This window comes from Mustelus asterias, chromosome 5, assembly GCF_964213995.1.
Source record: "Mustelus asterias chromosome 5, sMusAst1.hap1.1, whole genome shotgun sequence".
NCBI lineage: Eukaryota > Metazoa > Chordata > Chondrichthyes > Carcharhiniformes > Triakidae > Mustelus > Mustelus asterias.
Genome location: NC_135805.1, coordinates 106,538,265 through 106,561,786, shown reverse-complemented (window position 1 = coordinate 106,561,786; position 23,522 = coordinate 106,538,265). Strand labels below are relative to the sequence as shown.

General features: G+C 39.8%; 1 protein-coding gene across 3 annotated transcripts; it reads left to right on the top strand.

The window, feature by feature from the left end:
- The first annotated feature begins 508 nt into the window (after positions 1-508).
- Positions 509-22,929, top strand: e2f6 (E2F transcription factor 6). Of its 3 annotated transcripts, none has more exons than XM_078213159.1 (6): positions 509-819; positions 6,573-6,777; positions 11,855-12,013; positions 16,665-16,779; positions 17,955-18,123; positions 21,135-22,929. In XM_078213159.1, exons 1-6 carry the CDS (start codon positions 777-779, stop codon positions 21,146-21,148), a joined length of 705 nt encoding a protein of 234 aa, XP_078069285.1. In that variant the 5' UTR covers positions 509-776; the 3' UTR covers positions 21,149-22,929. The 3 variants fall into 3 exon arrangements, with proteins under 3 accessions (XP_078069285.1, XP_078069284.1, XP_078069283.1); XM_078213158.1 differs by having other exon boundaries at positions 21,132-22,929; XM_078213157.1 differs by lacking the exon at positions 21,135-22,929 and having other exon boundaries at positions 17,955-19,032.
- The last annotated feature ends 593 nt before the right edge of the window (positions 22,930-23,522 follow it).

Sequence of the window (23,522 nt, the reverse complement as noted above, 5' to 3'; positions counted from 1 at the left end):
ATCTTTGGGTAAGCATTCTCCAAGGCGGCCTTCAAGACTGGCCCTGCACACCAAGATACTTCCCCCACACTTTGAATCAGTAGTGCAGCAAGAACGTAAAACTATGGAGAATAAAGACATAAAAATAGATCATATTTCATAATCGAAGTAGTTGAAAAATGAACTCTTCAATATTTCCCATTCAGAATTACTGGTCTAGAGTAGTTAAGGCTGGTTGGCCATATTCTTCGACCTTTCCTTACTCTCCTGCCTCCAACCTATAATACTTTCTGAAGTTAAGAAACGAATGTTTAAAGAAAGTGGGATGGGGACACATTTTTAAATTCTCCGAGGTTTCTCGCAACGATATCCAGGAGATTGGACTTTCAGCTCTAGGACAATCCCTCCAGTCAAAGACAGGCCAAAGAAAGCAGGAAAACGCCACTGGCCCAGAGTGCCGGCAACGGGCCTAGAGCGCATGCGGACCCAGAGCGCCGGCAACCAGCCCAGAGCGCATGCGCTGGGACTTAGGGCGGGCGCGGCGAGTCTGCTGAGCATGCGCGGCACCATATTGCCGTTTGCGGCGGAGGGAACGGGAGGCACGGATAGAGAGAAATAAATAAGAGAGGAAGGCAGAGCGAGGGAGTGTGTGGGTGTGGGGGCAAGGCAGGCGGCGGGGACTCGCGGTGAGTGCCGGAACCAGGCCTCAGGCTAGGGGGAGGCTCGAGCCGTGGCTGGCGGTTGTCGCCGGCCTGAGTGAGTGGCCGAGCTCGGTTGGATCACAACACAAGGCCAGCATGGAGGAAGAGGGCAGACCGGTAATCATACCGGCCAGTCACCGTGAGTCTTACTGAGCCCTGGCAACAGCCGCACTGTCTGTATAATCTCCATCCTCTGTGTATTAAACCTGACTAATAACACTTGGTCCATCCCCAACACCAAAATGGCACTGCCCCCACCCCCCAATCCCTCAGTTTTAACCTGATTTTTTAACACGGCCGATCTCCTATTTTTAAAAAAATGGTTATCCTGCTTTGCTTGAAAAGACGAATCCACGTGCACGTGTAACACGCTGGCATTGTTTACCTTCACTACAGTGTTTACTCCACCGTGTAATCAAATCGTGGCAAGAGTAGATTTCCATTGAATTACACGCGAAAGGGAAGTAATCTGAAGTCCCAGATATGGGGAGTAGGGCTGGGTTGTAGGGATGTGTACAATACATGGATAGATAACGTTTATTTGGATCTATGAGTTCTGGACTTGGCCGTGGTAGTACACACTGAGTTCCCACCAATGTGTTTACAGAGTAGCAATTGCCTCCACTTACGGTTTAGTAGTTTTTTTTTGATTCACGGATCTACTGTGAATTGGTGAGGCTTTCAAATGCTGGAATTTACTTCGGTTATTTGGGTGCAAACAAATCATATCTGAATACACAAAACAAATGTGCCTACTGTTAATTTTGCAGCCACTTTTTTAAAAAAATCAAACAACAATACAGCACAGGAACAGGCCCTTCGGCCTCCAAGCCCGTGCCGCTCCCTGGTCCAAACTAGACCATTCTTTTTTATCCCTCCATTCCCACTCTGTTCATGTGGCTATCTAGATAAGTCTTAAACGTTACCAGTGTGTCTGCCTCCACCACCTTGCCTGGCAGCGCATTCCAGGCCCCCACCACCCTCTGTGTAAAATAAGTCCTTCTGATATCCGTGTTAAACCTCTTCTCTTCCCCCCCCCCCGCCCCTTGAATCTATGGCCCCTCGTGAACGTCACCACCAACCTGGGAAAAAGCTTCCCACCGTTCACCCTATCTATGCCTTTCATAATTTTATACACCTCTATTAGGTCACCCCTCATCCTCCGTCTTTCCAGTGAGAACAATCCCAGTTTACCCAATCTCTCCTCATAACTAAGCCCTTCCATACCAGGCAACATTCTGGTAAACCTCCTCTGCACTCTCTCTAAAGCCTCCACGTCCTTCTGGTAGTGTGGCGACCAGAACTGGGCGCAGTATTCCAAATGCGGCCGAACCAACGTTCTATACAACTGCAACATCAGACCCCAACTTTTATACTCTATGCCCCGTCCTATAAAGGCAAGCATGTCATATGCCTTATTCACTACCTTCTCCACCTGTGATGTCACCTTCAAGGATCTGTGGACTTGCACACCCAGGTTCCTCTGCGTATCTACACCCTTTATGGTTCTGCCATTTATCGTATAGCTCCCCCCTACGTTAGTTCTACCAAAATGCATCACTTCGCATTTATCTGGATTGAACTCCATCTGCCATTTCTTGGCCCAAATTTCCAGCCTATCTATATCCATCTGTAGCCTCTGACAATGTTCCTCACTATCTGCAAGTCCAGCCATTTTCGTGTCGTCCGCAAACTTACTGATCACCCCAGTTACACCTTCTTCCAGGTCGTTTATATAAATCACAAACAGCAGAGGTCCCAATACAGAGCCCTGCGGAACACCACTAGTCACAGGCATCTAGCCGGAAAAAGACCCTTCCACTACCACCCTCTGTCTTCTGTGACCAAGCCAGTTCTCCACCCATCTAGCCACCTCCCCCTTTATCCCATGAGATCCAACCTTTTGCTCCAACCTACCATGAGGGGCTTTGTCAAACGCTTTACTAAAGTCCATATAGACAACATCCACGGCCCTTCCCTCGTCAACCATTCTAGTCACTTCTTCAAAAAATTCCACCAGGTTAGTGAGGCATGGCCTCCCTCTCACAAAACCATGCTGACTATCGTTAATGAGTTTATTCCTTTCTAAATGCGCATACATCCTATCTCTAAGAATCCTCTCCAACCACAACTTCCCGACCACGGACGTCAAGCTCACCGGCCTATAATTTCCCGGGTTATCCTTCCTACCCTTCTTAAATAACGGACCACATTAGCTATCCTCCAGGACCTCACCTATGTCCAGTGACATTCAAGGGATGTGGGCTTTGCTAGTTAGGCCAGCACTTATTGGCCATGCCTAACTGCCCCTGAGAAGGTGGTGAGCTGCTGCTTTCAACTGCTGCAGTCCATGTGCTGTCGGTACACCCAAAGTGCTGTTAGGAGAGGGAGTTCCAGGATTTTGACCCAGCACCAGTGAAGGACTGGCACAATGTATTTCCAAGTCAGGATGGGAAGTGGCTTGTAGGGGAACTTGCAGACAGTGGTGTTCCCATGTATCTACTACCCCTGTCCTTCTAGTTGGTAGTGTTAATGGGTTTGGAAGGTGCTGTCTAAGCATCCTTTTTTTTGTTTCCTGCAGTAATCTTATAGATGATACACACTGCTTCTGCTGCTGTGCATCTGTAGTGGTGGGAGTTCTTGGATTTGGATGAGGTGCCAGTCAAGTGGGTTGTATTATCCTGGATGGTGTCAAGCCCCTTGTGCCTTGTAGATTGTTGACAGGTTTTGGCGATTCAGCAGATGAGTTACTCACCGCAGTATCCCTAGCTTTTAACTTCCGACTTGCTCTTGTAGCCACAGCATTTATATGATTAGTCCATTTCAGTTTCTGGTCAATGGTAAACCCCCAACCCCCCTCTCCCCCAAAGTGTTGCTAGTGGGAAATTAATGTCCTGCTAAATCAAACTCAACTTTGCGATAAATGTTGGCATTGGATGCAAAAAGATAACTTAAAGCTAACGTTACTACCAATCCTTTGAAGGATAGTTATTGACAGCCACTTACTGTTTTGAATTGATCTTACAGCACTTTTTTTGTTCTATGGATACCTTTTCTTATAAAATAAGGAGACACTAGAATCTGAGTTACTCTTGGCCCTGCAGGATCACGTGGGTATGGGCAAAGTAACAGAAGGGAGACAAGCAACCATTCCAATTTTGCAGCACCTAACCTGAACCTGTGGATAGTCATTTTTGCTAGCCCCAGGAGCATCTCTGAATTCTAACTGACCTGTTCTGTGTTTACAACATTCTTAATTTTGGCATTGATCACTATCCATTGTCAGGTTTTAAAGTAGGATAATTAGGAGTGGTGTTCCTTTCGGTATAAAGCACTTGCCTCAAAATCTGTAATTTTGAAAAGTAAAGATCGTAAGATAGCTGAGATGTAACTGTTATTTGAGACACCTGATTTGCTGACCTCTTCTCTGTAATTACTGAAGCAAACTCATTATTCAGCATGGTCACCATTTCCTTATTTTCATTGACAGTGTGTTTCGAAGCTGCTTAAATTACTCCTGACCGCTCTCTTTTCATTTAATTGATAAAAATGTTGCTTTTGAGTTTCCTTGCAAATTTCATTCATACTCTCTTAATAACTGTTTTGCCACACTTTGCTGTTCTTGGTATCTTCCCATTCACCAGAATCTGTGTGGGATTTTATTTTGCATTTTTATATTCTTTTTTCGTCTTGTGTTGTCCCTTTTGGTGCCCATGGCTGTCTTTTTTGACAAGTAGAACTCTTCTTGCCCTCTGGGGGTATAAGCTGGTTCTGTATCTCTCATTCCTTTTTGAACACTTCTCATTAATCTTCTGTCATTTTTCACATCAATATATTTGTCCAGTTAATTGTGGACAGCATCTCATCCAATCAAAGTAACCCATACCTAAATCTGTTTTGCATTTTTCTCTTTCAACCACTACATTGAATTATCCTGTTATGATCACTATTCAACAAATATTCACATGCTGTTAACTAAATCTGGCTCAATATCTTTACAAAATTTAATATGGAATGTCACTTTGTGTCTGAGGCATTTTGCTGCAGAAGACTTTCCCAACACACACAAAAAAATCGCTTACTTTCTGACATGCTGGTCAACTTAACCCAGTAGAAATTTAAAGAAAAAATCCCAAATTAAAATTACTCTTGAACTCCTCACATACTGATGATCAGCCATGATCTTACTGAATGGTGATGCAAGCTCAAGGGACCAAACGACCTGCTTCTGCTCTTATTTCTTATGTTTGTATGCCTTTGTCACATTGTCTGATCCCTGCATATATACAATCTACCATTTCGTAGCTGTTATCAGGAGGCATTTATATAACGGCTACAACAGTTTTAAATCCATTTATAGTTAGTTTAGCGCTCTTCATTATCCCCAGACATCTCAAAGCCCTTAACAATCAATTCACTACTTTCAAAATGTAATTACTGTTGTAATGCCGGAAGCACGGCAGCCAATTTGTCCACAGCAAACTCTCTCAAACAGCAATGTGACAATAACTAGATGATCTGTTTTTGTGACATTGAGGGATAAATATTGGCCAGGACACTGGTGATTACTCCCTCTTTAAAATAGTGCGATTGGATCATTTTAATCTATCCAAGCAGGCAAATGGGGTCTTGGTTTAACATCCCATCCAAAAGATGGTACTCCTTCAGTATTTCACTGGAATGTCAGCATTTCTTTTGTGCTCAAACCCTGGAGTGATGGAGGCGAGAGTACTCCCAACTGAGCCATGGCTGCACTTCTCTACCTTTAAAGTCATTACCACCCGCTTACCGCATTATATCCTATCTAATCATTGAAGTGATTTCACCTTTAATTACTATAGCTTCTCAATCTCTACCATCCTCTATCACTCGTGTAAACCTTATAGTTCAGTATATTTAGTTCCTGGTTCTGATAGTCTTGCAACTCTGACTCAGTAATTGCCACCAGGTCATATCCTTGGAAGTTGAATTTGCAGTTGCAATTCATTCCATTTGCTCCGTATACTCTGTGCTTGTATATAGAACACTGTTCAATCACATTTCTTATTTCTATCCCATGATTTAATTATTTCTTATCTTTCTAAGTTTCCCTCTACCTGCAGTGCCTAAACCACAATTTATACTCAGCTCCTCTTACTTTTGTTTGCTTTTCAATTATTACTTTTACTACCTTTTCCTCCTGAGCCCTCCTCCCAGCCCACTTACAGTTTCAAGTCCTTGTGACCGCCATGTTTATCCTTTCGGCTAAGAGCTTAATCCCAGCCCAGTTCTGTTGGTTCCTGCCCAACAGCACAATGTCTTCCTATCTCAATACTGGAGCAGATTTCACATGAAAATTTATCGATTTATCTCATTGCCAGTTTGCACCTGACTTGGGTAATAATTCAGAGATTATAGCCCTTGAGGACCAATTTTAATTTCTAGGTCCCAATACTCTGAATAAAATCTCTCACTCTCACACTCATTGGTCACAATGTGGATCACAGTGACTGGATCCTGCTCCTGCACCTACAATATATTTTTCAGTCAGTTCAAAATACCCCTTTAAAAATTCTCTCCTTGTTTTTAAATTGCACTGTTACCTCCCCCCTTTTATCATTGTGACCTACTTCAATTGTACAACGTTGAGAACTGTGCGCTCGACCAATTCTGGTTTCTTCTGCATCCCCAGTTTTGATAACTCCACCATTGGCAGCCATGCCTTCAGTTGCGTAGACCTTAACACTAGAATTCCCTCCTATAACTTTAAGATCCTACTGCCTGTCTCCTCTAAGATGCTCCTTTTAAAAACTACCTCTCTGATCTGTTGTTATGTGGCTGTTCATTAACTTGTATTTAAATATTTTAGTTTTGAAAATTGAAGGTTGATCTCTTTTCCTCTTTTTGTAACAGCAAAAAAGCCACGTTTTGATGTATCCCTAGTACGTCTAACGCAACAGTTTATGGAACTTGTTAAGGCAGCTCCTGATGGTGTTCTTGACATGAATGATGTTGCAAGAGTCCTTGGGGTGCGAAAGAGAAGGGTTTATGATATCACCAATGTACTGGATGGGATTCGTCTCGTGAGAAAAAAATCCAAAAACTTAATTGAGTGGATGTAAGTTCCTTTTTACAATAAATTGGTTTCTTGTGTAAAATTCAACAGTATTCATTGGATATACCTAGAATCATACAGTGCAGAAGAGGTCCTTTGGCCCATCGAGTTCGCACCGACACATTAGAAGCACCTGAGCTCCCACCTAATCCCAACTTGCCAGCACTTGGCCCATAGCCCTGAATGTTATGATGTGCCAAGTGCTCACCCAGATACTCTTTAAAGGATGTGAGACAACCTGCCTCCAACGCCCTCCCAGGTAGCACATTCCAAACCGTCACCACCCTCTGGGTAAAAATGTTTTTCCTCAAAACCCCCTTATGCTCCTGCCCTTCACTTTGAACCTATGTCCCCTTGTGACTGACTCTTCAACTAAGGGAACAGCTGCTCCTTATCCACCCTGTACATGTCTCTCATAATCTTGTACATCTCTACTTCACATTTTATCCATTGAAAAGCTCATGATATGTGATGCTTTTCAGGGCCCCCTGACTCTTTTTTTTATTCTGAACTAATCTTAGCTAGAAGTTCACTTTCCTTTTACTTTAAGGGAAATGAGGCTTACAAGTGGAAGCATATTATTATGGCAATGTTTTTACAATTTTATTTGCTCTGAATCCAAGTTTAAATCAGCTATACATGCTGTAAGAGTCCCCAAAAATGTAATAAATACAGATTGAACACTAAAAGAAGGGTAAAGCTGAATTTAAGAAGTATATTAGAATTACAAACCAGTATTTAGGAGCTGGAGTAGACCTTTGAGCCTGCTCCACCATTTAGTAAGATCATGGCTGAACTGCACTTTCAATGACCCAGCTTCCACTTCTTCCTGGTGAAGAGAATTCCATAGGTTTAACAACCCTTTGAGAGCAAAAAATTTGTATCTCCATCTTAAATGGTAGTCTCTTTTTCTTAAACTGTACTCCTGAGTCCAATCTCTCCCACAAGTTGAAGCATTGTACTAGCCATCATACTAACCATATCAAATTTCTTCTCAACTCCAATGGGTATAGGCCCAATCTGTTCAATCTTTCCTCATAAGATTAAACCCTTCATCTAAGGAATTGAGTTAAGTGAACCTTCTCTGTATTGCTTCTAATGCAATTATATGTTTCTTTTCAAATAAGGGAGGAAAACTAAACACGGTATTCCAGATGTGGTCTCACCTAGATTCTATGAAGCTGCAGCGTAACTTCCCTACTTTTATATTTCACTCCCCTTGCAATAAATGACAACATCCAATTTACTTGCTAATCACTTCCTGCATCTGCACACTAACTTATTGAGATTCATGTACCAGGACACCCAGATCCCTATACCTCCGAGTTTTGCAATCTCTCCATTTAAATAATATGCTGCTTTTCTATTCTTCCTCCCAAAGCAGACTTGTTCACATTTTCCTACAATATGCTTCATCTGCCAAATTTTTGCACTCACTTAACCTGTTTATAGCCCTTTGTAGACTCCCTACCTCCCCATAACAACTTACTTTCCTAACTATCTTGGTGTCATTGACAAATTTAATTACCGTACATTCCATCATTCCTACATTACAAAGCAATGGAGTGCATATACATTTCATCACTTAAATACTATATTCAGGAACCAAGGCTGAAACCCTGAGCTCTGGATGTCCCTCCCTAAATCTCCTTGCCTTTCCACCTTGTTTCCTTTAAGACACTCCATAATTACTTTAATCAAACTTGTGGCCAACTGCAATAATACTGTAGATTATGGCATATTGAATCACCCTTTTGAAGCCTCCAAAAGTCCTTTTTTTAAAAAACAAACCTCAGGTCGGCATGTATGCCAAGTATAAAATGCCGAATGTGAACTGCCAGTGTGAACGGTCGCAATTTTGAAATTGAAAAAAACACTAATACATATTAAAATAATGTTGTACAGTGAATTAATTGTACAAATACACCAATAACATCAATTACAGCATTTTAAAATAATTAAATTCATTGTTGTCATTATCTTGGGCATCTGCCATAAAGCATTCATCAAATTAATTTGAAGTCACTTTAGCTGTAGCATCACTGTAATGATCCCACTCTGGATCAGATGTGACTATTTCACTTTCAGAATCACCGCTCTGCACCAAATCACAACAGTTCCGAAGAGTCATATTGAACTGAAAATGTTAACTTTGATTCCTGTTCCACTGGTGGTGCTAGACCTACTGAGTTTTTCCAGCATTTTCTATTTTTATTTTATCTTCAGCACTGTAGGTGGAAGTTGTTTAGTTTTTGCTGTGTTCCATGCACAATGGCATTTCTTAATACTGTATGAAGTGAATCAAATTTTAAATTCACAGGATAGATGTGGAGAAACTGGTTCTCTTAGTTGGGGAGACCATAGTATAACACGTAGACCTTTTCAGTGAAATTAGAAAATACTTAGACACATGATACAAGTTTGGAAAACTCTTCCACAAATGGCAATTGTAAATTTAAAATCTGATATTGATGGATGTTTGTAATCCAAGATACTGATGGATATGGGATAAAGGTTATGGACTTAAATAACATCAGCCTCAATCTCGTTGAATAGAACAGGCTGGATGGTCTGAATAGCCTATGGTTTCTTCGCTCCTATGAATTGACTAAAGACTGTTACCTGTGACGGTGGGAAACAGTGTTCCCTCTAAGCTGCACGCTATGCAACAAAGCAGCCACGTACATCCTGGGTTAAATGAGATTTTCTGGCACTCTAGCCCACATGCAAAGAACTGGTAGACTCCCCCACAACAGGAAATTAACAGGTGAGAGCCAGGCCTGACATGATTAATCAGGTGGATTTAACAGCCAAAATTCACCCATGTCACTTCCTGGAGCCCAAAGCTACACGAGCACTTGTCTTCCCTGCGACCCAACCATGAACCTCCTGTTTGTCACTTTCCTTCCAACTTTCCCACTCCCAGCTCCTCTGACTCAGTTCCTCTTCCGAGCCCTTGCTCGGATTTGCAGGAGGTTTGCAGGAGGGAGATGGCAAGCAGAAGGGTCGGGGAGAGGCATGAGCTGGAATTAAGTTTAAAAGCTATTAGAAAGCAGAAGATTTTTGGGACGGTTAATGTCACTGTTCTAATCATTCTGTTGAAGCCGGTTATGTAGAATTATTAAAGGAAGATTGGTCCAAAAGAAATTTGACATGTTAAAAACACACGGATATTTCTAGGGAGTTTGTTGAAAGTTTTGAATTCCTAACACAGATCTCCAGTAATAATGCAAAGGTTCTTGTGAGGTTATCTCATGGGACATTTTAAATTCTGTACTTCTGAATACTATTGCTTCCTCCAGTTCACTTCTATCTGCATTGTGAGAGACAGTTTACTTTAAAAATGGTGAACTAGTTTATTACTTAACAATTCATAGATTTTTAATTTTTAGAAACTGTAGATGGAATAAATGTCATTACTTCCCCCAAAAACTACCACAAAAGTCATTCTCCCATCTGAGATTCCATTGCTCTTCACCACAACTCTCTCCCCAGTTACTAGAGAGAGTTCCTCCCATCAAGATTAACTTAATTTACAGGGACAGCAGCCCTCTGACCTTCTAGTTCACAAGAACCATCCTCTCTCCAAATTCAAACCCTTTACCTCTGCCTGATCACGTGTCGTTGAGAGAAATTACTGTACTTGCTATGCAAAGCAGCTTTAAGTAAACAAAAAATAAAAAGTTGCCTTTTCCATATTTTCTGTCAATTCAAAATTCTATTTTGAGCTTGTCAGTTTGGAACAAAGAATACTAAAAACCACACCTCGTTCATGTATGGTGGTGCAGTGGTTATGGTGGAGAATCTAAAACCAAACAGTCTTGAGTTCAAATGTCGCCATGGTAAATTTAAAATTGAGTTCAGTAAGTCTGATAATTTGTGGATTCGCATGTTACCTTGTCAGTGGCTAGGGGTGGTACACTTCTTCCATACCCATTGTAACTTTAAAAAATATATAGTTTTTTTATTTCTACTGCTGGTGCACATTACCTTGATATTAGTGCTTAAAGCAAAATTCATTCCGCATGTAAATTGAGAAAGTTAAGGAGAACATTATTGGAGACCTCAGGAGGAGACCAATTAGGTCCATGCTTATAACTGAAAATAGTGGGGGATACTTCATTTTGACTGAAGATGGTTGGAAATGTATCAACCTTTTGCATTTGAATGCTGAACTCTGTCATCTTTTAAGGGTGGGAGTGAACATATGGCCTCTTGTTCCATAAATCGATTGATTATCCTGCACCACTCAGCTGGATTTGCCTTTCAGCTTCATGTGGGTATGCAGGACCATCAGGTTACAGATTCTGATGCAGCACAATTCTGCTTCTGCGCCAATGGCCCACAGTGTCTCAGGTACACCCAATTTTAAACTGAGAGATCTGGTAACCTTATCCCTTAGCTCAGTGGTAGAGCTACATGGCATGTTACTGGCATGTTGGAGGGTGTCCATAGAATAAAGAGAGCATTCAATCTTCACAAGATCTGTGCACAGTCACTTCTGTCATGAACAGATGCATCTGTAACAGGTGAATTATTGAGGACGAGATCAAATAAGTTATTCCCTCTTACTGGTTCTTGCCTCCTGCCACAGATCTGGTCTGATGGCTATTTCCTTCAGCTCTTGACTAGTTCAGTCGGTGGCACTACTGAGTCACTCATGGTGATGGACAGTGAAGTCCCTTATCCAGAGTATATTTGCTCTTGCTATCTCTATTTTTTTTAGTAAGTGTTCAAAATGGAAGAGTACTGATAAATCCTTTCTCTGATAATTGTCCATTGCAAAATTGTACTAACTTGCAAAGCAACTTATTCCTCTTTATGTTGTTTTATTTGTGCTTAATTCTAGCCTGTAAAATATATATAACTACTCTACCAGCTAACTTCCCTTTTTCAGTGGCTATTTGAGCTTGGGCTTTGAGTTTTAAAAGCTATTTAACTTTGGTGATAATTATAACTAGCCCAGTTTGTCCTTTGTCATCCTTCCTCTTCCAGTGATGTCGCTGTTCATGGTTGATGTCATAAATACTGCTGCTCTTATTCTAAAAAGCAGTGTAGAATTGTATTTTTCTGATTCCAGAGGCAAAAATCCAGAGGAGAAACTAGGATATGAAGCTCAGTCTCGAAAACTGAAAAAAGAACTGGCTGAGCTGACAACAATAGAGAATTCATTAGATGAATTAATCAAAGACTGTGCTCATCAGTTATACACATTAACAGAAGACAAAGAAAATGCAAGATATCCTTTTGATTCTTAAGGAAGTTGCTTCTGCATGTCTGCCTTTTTGTTGAAAGCTTTGTTTGGATAATGCTATTTTACAAAAATATGTTTTATAACTGTGCAATTGAAGCCTCGATGTGATGAGTATGACAAATGTAGTTTTTGTCCATAAATATTTGACTGGGATTCTTTATGGTCAGAAACTGCATGAAGGATTTGAATCCGACAGTTTTTTCTCAAAAATAGAAACCACAGCACATTGGATAACTTTGTTGCAGGAGTCTTCACAAAGGTAATGTGTTGGACAAAATGTAGCATAGCGTCATATTTGAGTAGAAGCATTTCATTCAATTAGACTTATTGGCACTGCCAAGACTAGCCGCCTAGTCATTATTGACAAGGGAATGGGCATCTTTTGTTCAGACATGTTTCAGGAGATACTTCTAAGTCACCTCTACACTTATCAATGAATAGGGCTGAGAGTGGATTTGATGTACCTATCACCTTTGAAAAAGGAATAAGGTCATTGGCTTCTTTGGACAGTTTGTAGTCAGGGTTATTCAATGACTGGAATACACTGGGCTTCGTGGCTCGAAACGTCTCACTTTTCCAGCCAGCAGGACAGTTGTGTTTAAAGCCGCACCAACCAGCTGCGAAATAAAGTTAGTTTAAAGGTTGTAACCTGTTTCATAGTGGAGGATGTGAACTTCTTTTTTAAGGTATAGAGTCATAGAGGTTTACAGCATGGAAACAGGTCCTTTGGCCCAACTTGTCCATGCCACCTTTTTTTTAAACTCCTAAGCTAATCCCAATTGCCCGCATTTGGCCCATATCCCTCTATACCCATCTTACCCATGTAACTATCTAAATGCTTTTTAAAAGACAAAATTGTACCCGCCTCTACTACTATCTCTGGCAGCTTGTTCCAGACACTCACCATCCTCTGTGTGAAAAAATTGCCCCTCTGGGCATTTTTGTATCTCTCCTCTCTCACCTTAAACCTATGCCCTCTAGTTTTAGACTCCCCTACCTTTGGGAAAAGATATTGACTAGCGGTTTTATAGACCTCCATAAGATCACCCCTCAGCCTCCTACGATCCAGAGGAAAAAGTCCCAGTCTATCAAGCATCTCCTTATAACTCAAACCATCAAGTCCCGGTAGCATCCTAGTAAATCTTTTCTGCACTCTCTCTAGTTTAATAATATCCTTTCTATAATAGGGTGACCAAGTGTGGCCTTACCAATGTTTTGTACAACTTCAACAAGACGTCCCAACTCCTGTATTCAGTGTTCTGACCAATGAAACCAAGCATGCCGAATGCCTTCTTCATCACTCTGTCCACCTGTGACCCACTTTCAAGGAGCTATGAACCTGTACCCCTAGATCTCTTTGTTCTGTAACTCTCCCCAACACCCTACCATTGACTAAGTCCTGCCCTTGTTCAATCTACCAAAATGCATCACCTCGCATTTGTCTAAATTAAACTCCATCTGCCATTCACAGCCCACTGGCCCAATTGATCAAGATCCCGTTGCAATTGGAGATAACTTTCTTCACTGTCCACTATGCCACCAATCTTGGTGTCATCTGCAAACTTACTAACCATGCCTCCTATATTCTCATCCAAATCATTAATATAAATGACAAATAACAGCGGACCCAGCACCAATCCCTGAGGCACACCGCTGGTCACAGGCCTCCAGTTTGAAAAACAACCCTCGACAACAACCCTCTGACTTCTGTCAAGAAGCCAATTTTCTATGCATTTAGATACCTTACCCTGGATCCTGTGAGATTTAACTTTATGCAGTACCTTGTCAAAGGCCTTGCTAAAGTCCATGTAGACAACATCAACTGCACTGCCCTCATCTACTTTCTTGGTTACCCCTTCAAAAAACTTAATTAAATTTGTGAGACATGATTTTCCACTCACAAAGCCATACTAACTGTCCCTAATCAGTCCTTGCGTCTCTAAATGCCTGTAGATCCTGTCTCTCAAAATACCTTCCAACAACTTACCCACCACAGATGTGAGGCTCACTGGCCTGTAGTTCCCAAGCTTTTCCCTACACCCTTTTTAAACAAAGGCACAACATTTGCCACTCTCCAATCTTCAGGCACCTCACCCGTGACTATCGATGATTCAAATATCTCTGCTAGGGGACCCGCAATTTCCTCCCTAGCCTCCCACAATGTCCTGGGGTACACTTCATCAGGTCCCGGGGATTTATCTACCTTGATGTGCTTTAAGACTTCCAGCACCACCTCCTCTGTAATATGTACACTCCTCAAGACATCACTATTTATTTCCCCAAGTTCCCTAACATCCATGCTTTTCTCAACAGTGAATACTGATGAGAAATATTCAGTGTACATATAAAAAGAAAGTGAATAATGCCTTTATTATGTTATACAGTTTTATACTGATGCTTTGGTTTTGAGGCTCTGTCAGTCTGCCAGTAGTGTCAAATTAGTCTGCTTTTCAAAGTGAGGACAATCTTGTGGAATCTTGTACATTTCAATTGTCGTTTTGTATCCACCTAGATAATTGACCAGATTAAAGCATGCTCCATGATGTCCATTTATCATAATGCATAGAAACACGCCTAGGCCATTCAGCTCCTTAAAGCCTGCTCCAACAATCAAAACGGTCATGGCTGATCTACTTGTGGCCTTAACTCCACTTTGCTGCCTGTCTCCTCATTACCCTTGACTCCCTGTAGCTATTTATGAGAAATATCTAAAATTTGAGATAGACCCTGTGATTTTGCCACTGGTTTAGATTGCAGAAATGTTGAAATTAATGGTGGAGTGAGGGGGATGGGAACTATAGGTACAGTACCAATGTAAGAATTGTAACTCCTGATGTTTTCTGTTTTTATTATCCATCTGTGTTTTGAATCTAAGGGGCAGATTTTCAGGTGGCCACTGTTTCTCAGAATAGTACCACAAGTAGGATTGACTTTTTGACTGCACTTCTGTGTAGTTTTATGGGGTGGGGTGGGAATGAAATCTTGTAGTGCTGTTGTATCAGCTAATGCGTTCCTATCTTGAGTATTAGCAGCTCTTGTATTATTCCAGTGAACTCCAGTGCCAAGTGCTGAAGGGGTTTTGTTGTAGAGTGTGAAAACTAGCACAAGAATGATTATTAGCAGTCTATTATTCTCGGCGATGTTCTTCTAATACTGCATATTGGATCAGATATGAAACAGATGGAGCTCACCATTAGATAATGTATTTGGCCTTTCACCATTGGTGCTGGTTTAATATCCAGCCCATTGTGATGGGATGAAAGTTTCTGCCTTCTGAATACAGATTAGGAAATGAATTTGAAAAGTTTTAATCCATTTCTTGTTTCAGTATGTCAACAGAACAAATACTCTAATAATGCACAAAGATGATAGGCCACAGGAATGCCGATGTAAGAAATGGAAAATGTTATGTAATCCATTCTGGGTGCTTGTAAGGTTGAAGCAAAGGCACATTATTGGACACCTTCACTGTGTATCTGGCTGCATTATACCATAAGATAGAATCTCTATAGTGTGGGCCATTCGGCCCATCGAGCCTGCACCGACAACAATCCCACTCGGGTTCTATCCTCGTAACCCCACCCTGCTTATTTACCCTGACACTAAGGGGCAATTTACCATAGCCAATCAACCTAACCTGCACATCTTTGGACAATGGGAGGAAACTGGAGCACCCGGAGGAAACCCATGCAAACTCCATATAGTCACCCGAGGCCGGAGTTGAACCCGGGTCCCTGGAGCTGTGAGGCAGCAGTACTAACCACTGTGCCACCATGCTGCCCATCTGGGAGTGTTTGCTGACTGTTCCATCCCTAGCACAAACAATAGCAAACTATACTTTTTCTTAGTGCAGTAAAATGCATGAAATATATTTTGAGAAAGCTGGCATGGGGAAAACAGAAACGGTAGCCAAAAGTGAAGAGATGGGTTTTAATGAGGCCATTTTGTTATGAGGAGTGATGAAGCAAGATTGGGAATTCTTTTGGTACAATCCCCAATGTTGAAAGACACTCCTATTCCATCAGCATGACATTTTCTATTCCCCACACTAAGCCATAATTTGGCCTCTTAGTAAAATTGACAACAGTGGTGACTGAAGACTTCGCACTGAAATTGCAGTGGGGCAAGGGCCATGCAGTGGCCCAGACATGGTGAGTGGAGAGTGTGAGCTGGCTTGTGGGAGTGGAGTGAGGCCATGGGGAAATTTATTCATGAGGAGCAGTCCTCAGCTTGGTGAGCACAATCCCACTAAATGGTTGTGTTTTTAAGTGTATTTAAGTTGTCTCAGCATCTAAAGGTATTGGTATAATTAGCTTTAAAACCTGTTGTGGTATTAATTCATTGTTTTGCAATAAACCTGCATATAATTAGTATGATTAAACTTGAAAAAGGAACAAAATGCTGGAATGTTAATACTGTTTTTCCCTCCACAGATGCTATCAGACCTCTGTTTTTATTTCAGATTTCCAATGGCCACAGTATTTTGCCCGTGATGAAATTTGAATTTATCTTTAATTGTAGAAGATTTCAATATGTGCTTTCACATAGAATTTGGAAACAAAATATCCATCAGTGTATCATTAACGTCCCTGTATTTTCCATATATTGCAATCAGTTTAACTTAACAAAGGAATACGCTAGCATACGTAACTTATCAGGACGTACAGAGCCTGCAAGCCTTCGAAGACCAGATTGTAATTGCAATCAAAGCTCCCCAAGAAACCAAGTTGGAAGTACCGATTCCTAAAAAGGTAAGATGCAAGTTAACTGTTTATTTCTGGCATATCTGTTGTTGGAGATCTCTGACTACATTTGTAAGCTAATTGTTGAATTAGCATCTTAAAATGGAGCGTTGCCACTGACTGCTGTCCTGCATATAATATTGGCTGGCTAAGAGAAACATTTTGCAACAAACTGCTAACCCTAACTTTTCAAACGGATAGAGATATGAGGCCCAGGGAATGGATTTTTTTTTAAATTAATGAACATCTCTCTCAGATTCTAAAAATTAACATTAAGTACCTTTTATGAAATTGGAGTTCAAGTATGTTGATGGGCTGGTGCGGGTGCCTAGAATGGAGATGTGTTGTTTTCAGAGGATAATGCAAACTTACTAAAAGTTGCTGATCCAGTGTTTGATATTTTTCCTGTGATTTATAAGACTTTGTGTAGAAATATCATAAATGTGTTGCTGTCTTTAACGTTTTTCTTTTTAAATAACAACTGAAAAAGTAAATAGGCCGGTTAAGTTTCTGATCCTGAAATTTGCCAAAGCATCTTAAGAGTTATTGAGTTTTAAGTGCAGGGTATGTCGAGCATAACTTAAATGTCTACAATCTTTAACATTTTTTTAATATAAAATTGTGCTGGAAGCCAGTTCCACCCGCACACCCCCACCCACTGAAGTAATGAATACAGAGTTTCTGTCAATTGCGCCTATTTGCAACTGCATAAACCTCACTAAATTACTACAGAAGTGACTAGTATAAAATGAAACTAATAAATGGTCCAGTATAGTTTATTGAAATTTTCAAGTGATGTAAAATCAGGTTCACCTCAGCTGGTGGACTAGATGTTTTACTAAATGCATATATTTTTATGATATTCTCACTTGCATCTGTATTAATGAAACTGCAACAGGTTACCACTCTTAAATACACCAAATTATATTTTTAATACAGGGAAGTAGAAAAAAAACAATTACCGTCTTATCATTCTGGTTCATGGAAGATTTTATATTTGCAATTGAGCGGAAACTTGAACATGACTTCATTTCAGAAAACCAGCAGTTTTTCAAGTGCAATTTGCACCCAAATTCTTGAATGTGCATTAAGTGGAACTCTACTCCACAATCTCTGTATTTCGTTAATATTTGAACCTTTATTCCTTTTCAGAATTCTTTAAAAAAGCTTTTCTGTTTGTATAGGAAACTATCCAGGTTCATATAAAAAGTACTGAAGGGCCAATTGATGTCTTTGTGTGTGATGTGAAAAACCTTGAAGAACCTCTTAAAAAGGGTACAGATGACAAATCCAGTGAAAATAAAGAGATCTCTGCAGCTACAGGTGACACAGTGGCATTGCCACCCGATAAAGGTGAAGCTGCTTTATGTGTGACTTATTGGATGGAATGAACAAAATTTTACCATTGGTGCTGGTTTAAATTTGATTGCTAGGTTTTGTGGTGATGGTAGAAAACTTGTTTTGAAATGCTAAGTATATTTTATGAATTTTGACCAAGTTAGATATAGTAGATGAGATGAGAATATAAGCAGAGATTAGCAAGTCATTTAGTATTGCCATTTAAAACAACACAGCCAGTGTCATAATTCATGCCTATCATTTTTTTCTTCATGGAACAAAAGATTGATTCCACTGGAAATGTTTTAATTTGATCAATTTTAGTAACACTTTCTCCATGCAGTTTGCCTCCGATGCAATTTGATCTATGCCATAACAGCCAGTTTCTTGAAGGAAAAGGTAATTGTCTGCAATGTACATACCTGGGAATCATCCAGCTTACAAATTGTCATGCAACTGTACCACAGTCCAGCAATTTGGTCTATTATACCTTCCATTCCCTGTGCTGAATATCTGTAGAATGCAGGAATTTTATTTTACTGGAATACAGTTATACACATGTTTAATAGTGCTCTTGCTGAAGTAAGCATGATTAAATTGAAGTAGAATGGGTTGGCAGGCAATTTTATTATGTCAACACAGCCAAGCCTGATGCACCCTTTATTCAACATCAATAAAAATCTGCAATTAAAAATATAAAGATGACCATGTCAATTGTTGTATAAACCTATCTGGTTCACTAATGGCATTTAGGGAAGGAAACCTGCCTTCCTAATCTGGTCTGGCCTATATGTGACTCCGGACCCACAGCAATGTGGTTGACTCTTGACAGCCCTTTGAAATGGCCTAATAAGCCACTCAGTTCAAGGGCAATTAAGGATGGGCAACAAATGCTGGCCTTGTCAGTGATGCCCACATCCCACGAAAGAATTTAAAAAAAATTATGTATGCAATTCGAACCGGAATCAACAGTGATTAGGAGCAGGAAGCATGGCTGATGTTAGACCTCAGTGGTTTCCATTTGAAAACTCTATATGCTCCAGTTATTTTGAGTTTTTTTTAATTTTAAGTTTCTTTTTGTCTATCATATTGTGGAACAATGTCATTTCACCTTAGTTTCTTCCAAAATTGATTTTTAAACTTGATATGGTGACTGGCTGCCCACTTTATCTGCCATTTTCAAGACTGAACCATTCAGTACTGGTTCCTTTGCTAGTTCTCCCTGCTCATTACCTTTCCAAAATTAGATACTTGACAGTTTTTAAATAAGGCCATTATAGAGCTTAATCGTTTTATGCTCCATTAATATTTATTGGGTTTTAAGTATTTTTTTTATTCCAGAGCAACGACTTGCAGAATTATTGTTTCAGGGTATTTTGTTACAATTTAGTAGATCTGAAGAAGTCTTCATTGTCATACATAGATTAACTGTAAGTTTTTATTGACTCTTTGAACTATTTGCAAATATGCAGTGTAGTGTTCAAGCTAGGAGCTACCTCCATGCTTGCTGGTACACATGGCTTTGTCCAAAACTAGACTTCCCCTAGGTGCAGATCATGTTCCCTCTTACATCACTGTGGGCGGTACTGTTCTAAGTCGCACATGAACCCAAGTGTGCCAGACCCTTGCAATACAGTGCTATAACATGCTAAAGAGCAGAACCTTCAGTGTTCAGTTATAGCATATCTTGCTGATCATTGGTCAAACCCTGCTTATAAGAAAAGTAAAGGTGTCTTATGAAGACATATCAACTGATATATCACTGATTTGTCTTTATGAATTACGTAAAAACAGTTACAATAAAACTGGATTGCATGTTACCAAGAATTAATAATGTGGATTTGCACAGGTCAAAAATATATTAATATGAAGGATTGACAGATCTGGTGAGTTTAGTCTTGGAAAAAAATTGAATTACCAGAATAGCTGGCTTAAATTAGTCTTTGTAAATATTTTAATAGATGAAAAGTGCATCATGAAAAATATCAACAAACTTCGATTATTTTTTGTGGATGTGTACAGTAAGCATTTTCATTTGCTGTAAAAACTGCAGACAAAACGATATGATTTTTTAAAAACGTAACTATAAAAGGTTATATTTTTTCACCCCACCACTACAGAAAGCATCTTTCCATATATAATCTAAAAAAGCTACAGTTAGTTTGTTAGAATGAAATCTATTTCCCATTCTTTATGCAGGCTTAGGTTGCCTATCTCTGTCACTTTACCTTTTTTCTAGACTGAGGATTTTCTTTACCCTGCACTGAAACGCCAAAATAGCTCTGTTGCAAACATAAGTCTGTTCTATTATATGCATTGTTATGCCATTTTTAATTTGGGTGTTTTTGTTCTTAGCATTTTTTTAAATTTCCTGTGTTAACTGTGATTAGTTTTTTTAAAAAGCTGAAAGATATAAGAAAATCATTGGAATCTTTCCTTGTTCAAATCTCATATGAAAATTGACTCCACTAAATGGCTGCTTTTTAAAAAAAATAATATTTACCTTGTAGGAAGTCCTTGTTTTATGTTAATTGATTCCCAGAAAAACACGTGATGTAATATTACGTTATCCAGTTATGCGAAATGAATGTCATAAGCAGGGTTGTGTTCCTGGGGAAAGCACTTGTTTATACCTTGCAAGCCACTCATGACTAGCATTAACTGGTTCTATGTTTGAACTTCATCAGTCTTTCTTAAGATCATCCTACAAACTCCTAGGCTTTTGCTGAATAAACATTAAATTAAGAGGCATGTGTTGTTGAGTTTGATGTTCAATTCGAATAGTTAGCAGTCTTTCCATGTCCATCATAATTCCATTCTGATTATTTCTACTTAACCTAATAGCAGCTAAAGGAGGAGTTAGCTTACCAACTTCTCTTATTTTATTGGTGTTTTTAATCATTGCCCTCACCGTTGTTGCTGAAACGTCAGAAGCTCTAGTGATATCCCCTGCATGTTTACTTGTTTCAGAGTGCTTTATAATTGCACTTGAAGTGTAACTTGTTTTCTCTGTTTTTTTTCAGCAGAAAGCACTTCATAATCACTGCCTCTTTTTTGGCTCATTATGAATGAATTTTATGGGTAAAATTAAATAATATCACAACAATTCAAGACATCCAAGATGGTGAAGGGAGGGAGCTACATGGGACTTAGATGGGACTGCCCAGGCATACGGCGATATCACTGCGAATCAGCGACTACATAGTGCAAGTGCAGGGAATGTTAATGTGAGGACATCCTGTCTTATCCCAACGTTGCCAAAACTACCATCTTGGAATATGTTTTTTAAATGGAAAGGTTATTCAGTTGATAGGTTAATGAGTGCTGCATTAAACCACCGTGTTTTAATGTTTATTTTGCTCAAAACAAAGGATAACTGTTCAGAGAATATCTTTAATTTAGAGAAAGCCTAAAGAATATCACACTGTCGGTGCAGCACATTGGGACACCAACATGCTGTTGCTTTGAAATGCCCTCCCTCTTTCCTATCATCCCTCCCCCTTTTATATTGACTATTTATGAATTCATCTGCAATTCTGAAGTGAGGTGCCAATCCGAGAACAGGCAATCTCCCAAGAGGGAGTGAAAATAGACAAATTACCACTATGCAACTAGTCTACTTTTTCGTGGTTGAGTCAGTAATGAAGGCTAACTTTAGGTTGAAACCCCCAGTCATAGTTGGCATTGACCATGGTTAACCAATAAGGAATGGGAAACAGGAGGGATATTACTTGAAATTTTAAAAACATTTTGACAATGTTAAAATCAAATATATGACTAGATCTCCATGTTATGTCGGGTACATTCCCTTCATCCAGTACCTCATTTTGTAGTCTGAATAGCTTCCCTCGTGAGGCTCAAAGCCCTGTTGTTTCTGTAATTAGTAGAGTTAAGGCCAGAGGAAATTCGTGCATGATTGCTTTTGTGGCTGCTACTGAACAGATTAGCACTGCCAATTTGGCCTTAAATATTCAATTCCTCAAATGGACAAAACTCAGAAGCAGTCTGTCGTAGGAGGTTATTCAGGTTTCCCAAACTTTCAAGTGTAGCAATCATCCTTGCTGCTAAAACTCTTCCCATGGAACTCCAGTCAGCATTGGTGTCATTCAGATTCACAAGGCTGCACCACCCATCTTCCCTTATCTTATTCTGTACAAATTGATGACTTTTCCAAAACCCATAACTTTGAAGGCTTAAATCGTTGTATGTAATACAACTGGGGGGCAGATCTGATTTATATGCATTTGCCTCAGGTTTTTGCCCAGAGAGATACCAGAGTTTCACACGACAAAGGAGGTAATTTTATGCACACTTTAAATATTTTCTCCTCTTGTGAAGATATTAGGTTTCTCCATTGCTAATGCCACAGATAGTTGATGAGAGTTGTGTCTGGCTCCCTTGTGGTTTAAACCTCAAAAAGGGCAAAAATTGCATGGTTTTACCTCCAACGTTCCTCCTGTTGTAACACTACCTTTTTTACAAACTGGGATGCTTCTTTTGCAGATGTTAACCTGTGTTGTGCTTATAATAAGCAGAATTTCTGTCACATTACAAAATAGGCAAGTTACAGTATTGTGCATAAAACCTCAAGACATTTTATATTTTGTCCATCAAATGAATTGTAATTATGCCAACCTAATTTATCTGGATGAACTTTCTCATTTTTAAATTTGATTGACTTACGACCCAGCCTGCTGTTAGGTGATGCAAGTATAATTTAATGGTTTTTTGAGTCTGTTTTTTGTACTGATATATCAATACAAGTAATATGTAATATGTTTTTTATCATTTCTGAATTGTGTAATAAAATCATGTACTTGGTATCTGCTGTTTTTCTGTGAAGTAACATTATTTAGGATTTGATTGACAGTAAGAGCTATATAGTAATTGCTGACATCAGGATAGCTGCTAGCAATAAAATGACATACATTTGTTCATTCACTCATATATGCTGTGCCCAAAGGCAAATGTTTGGCTATTGCCTGCTGAGCAGTGTCCTTGGCAGTTTGTGTCAGTGGTGGTTTGCCATTGCTTTCCATTCTCGGGGCAGGGTAAGGAGGTAGGTTCGAAGTCTACCTCAACTGGAATAGGAATTGAAGCTGCGCTGTTGTTTATCCTGAACCATAAGCTAGCCTTCAAGCTAAGTGAACTAAATCCACCCCACCCCCAAACTCCCCATAGTCACATAGAATAGAAAAAAATTGAGACACTTAAATGTTGATATTTCAAGGAAGGAGAGGGTTGGTTGATGGATATAAAGCCTGGGAGAGGCAATAACAGATACACTCAAGCTTGAGAGTCATTTAACAAGAGAAGTTGGGAGCCTCTAGGTGAAAGGATGTAAAGTCACTGACTAGAAATAACCAGTTATTTGCCCAATTACATTCTTTTTCCATGCAGTATCTTATCTTGTA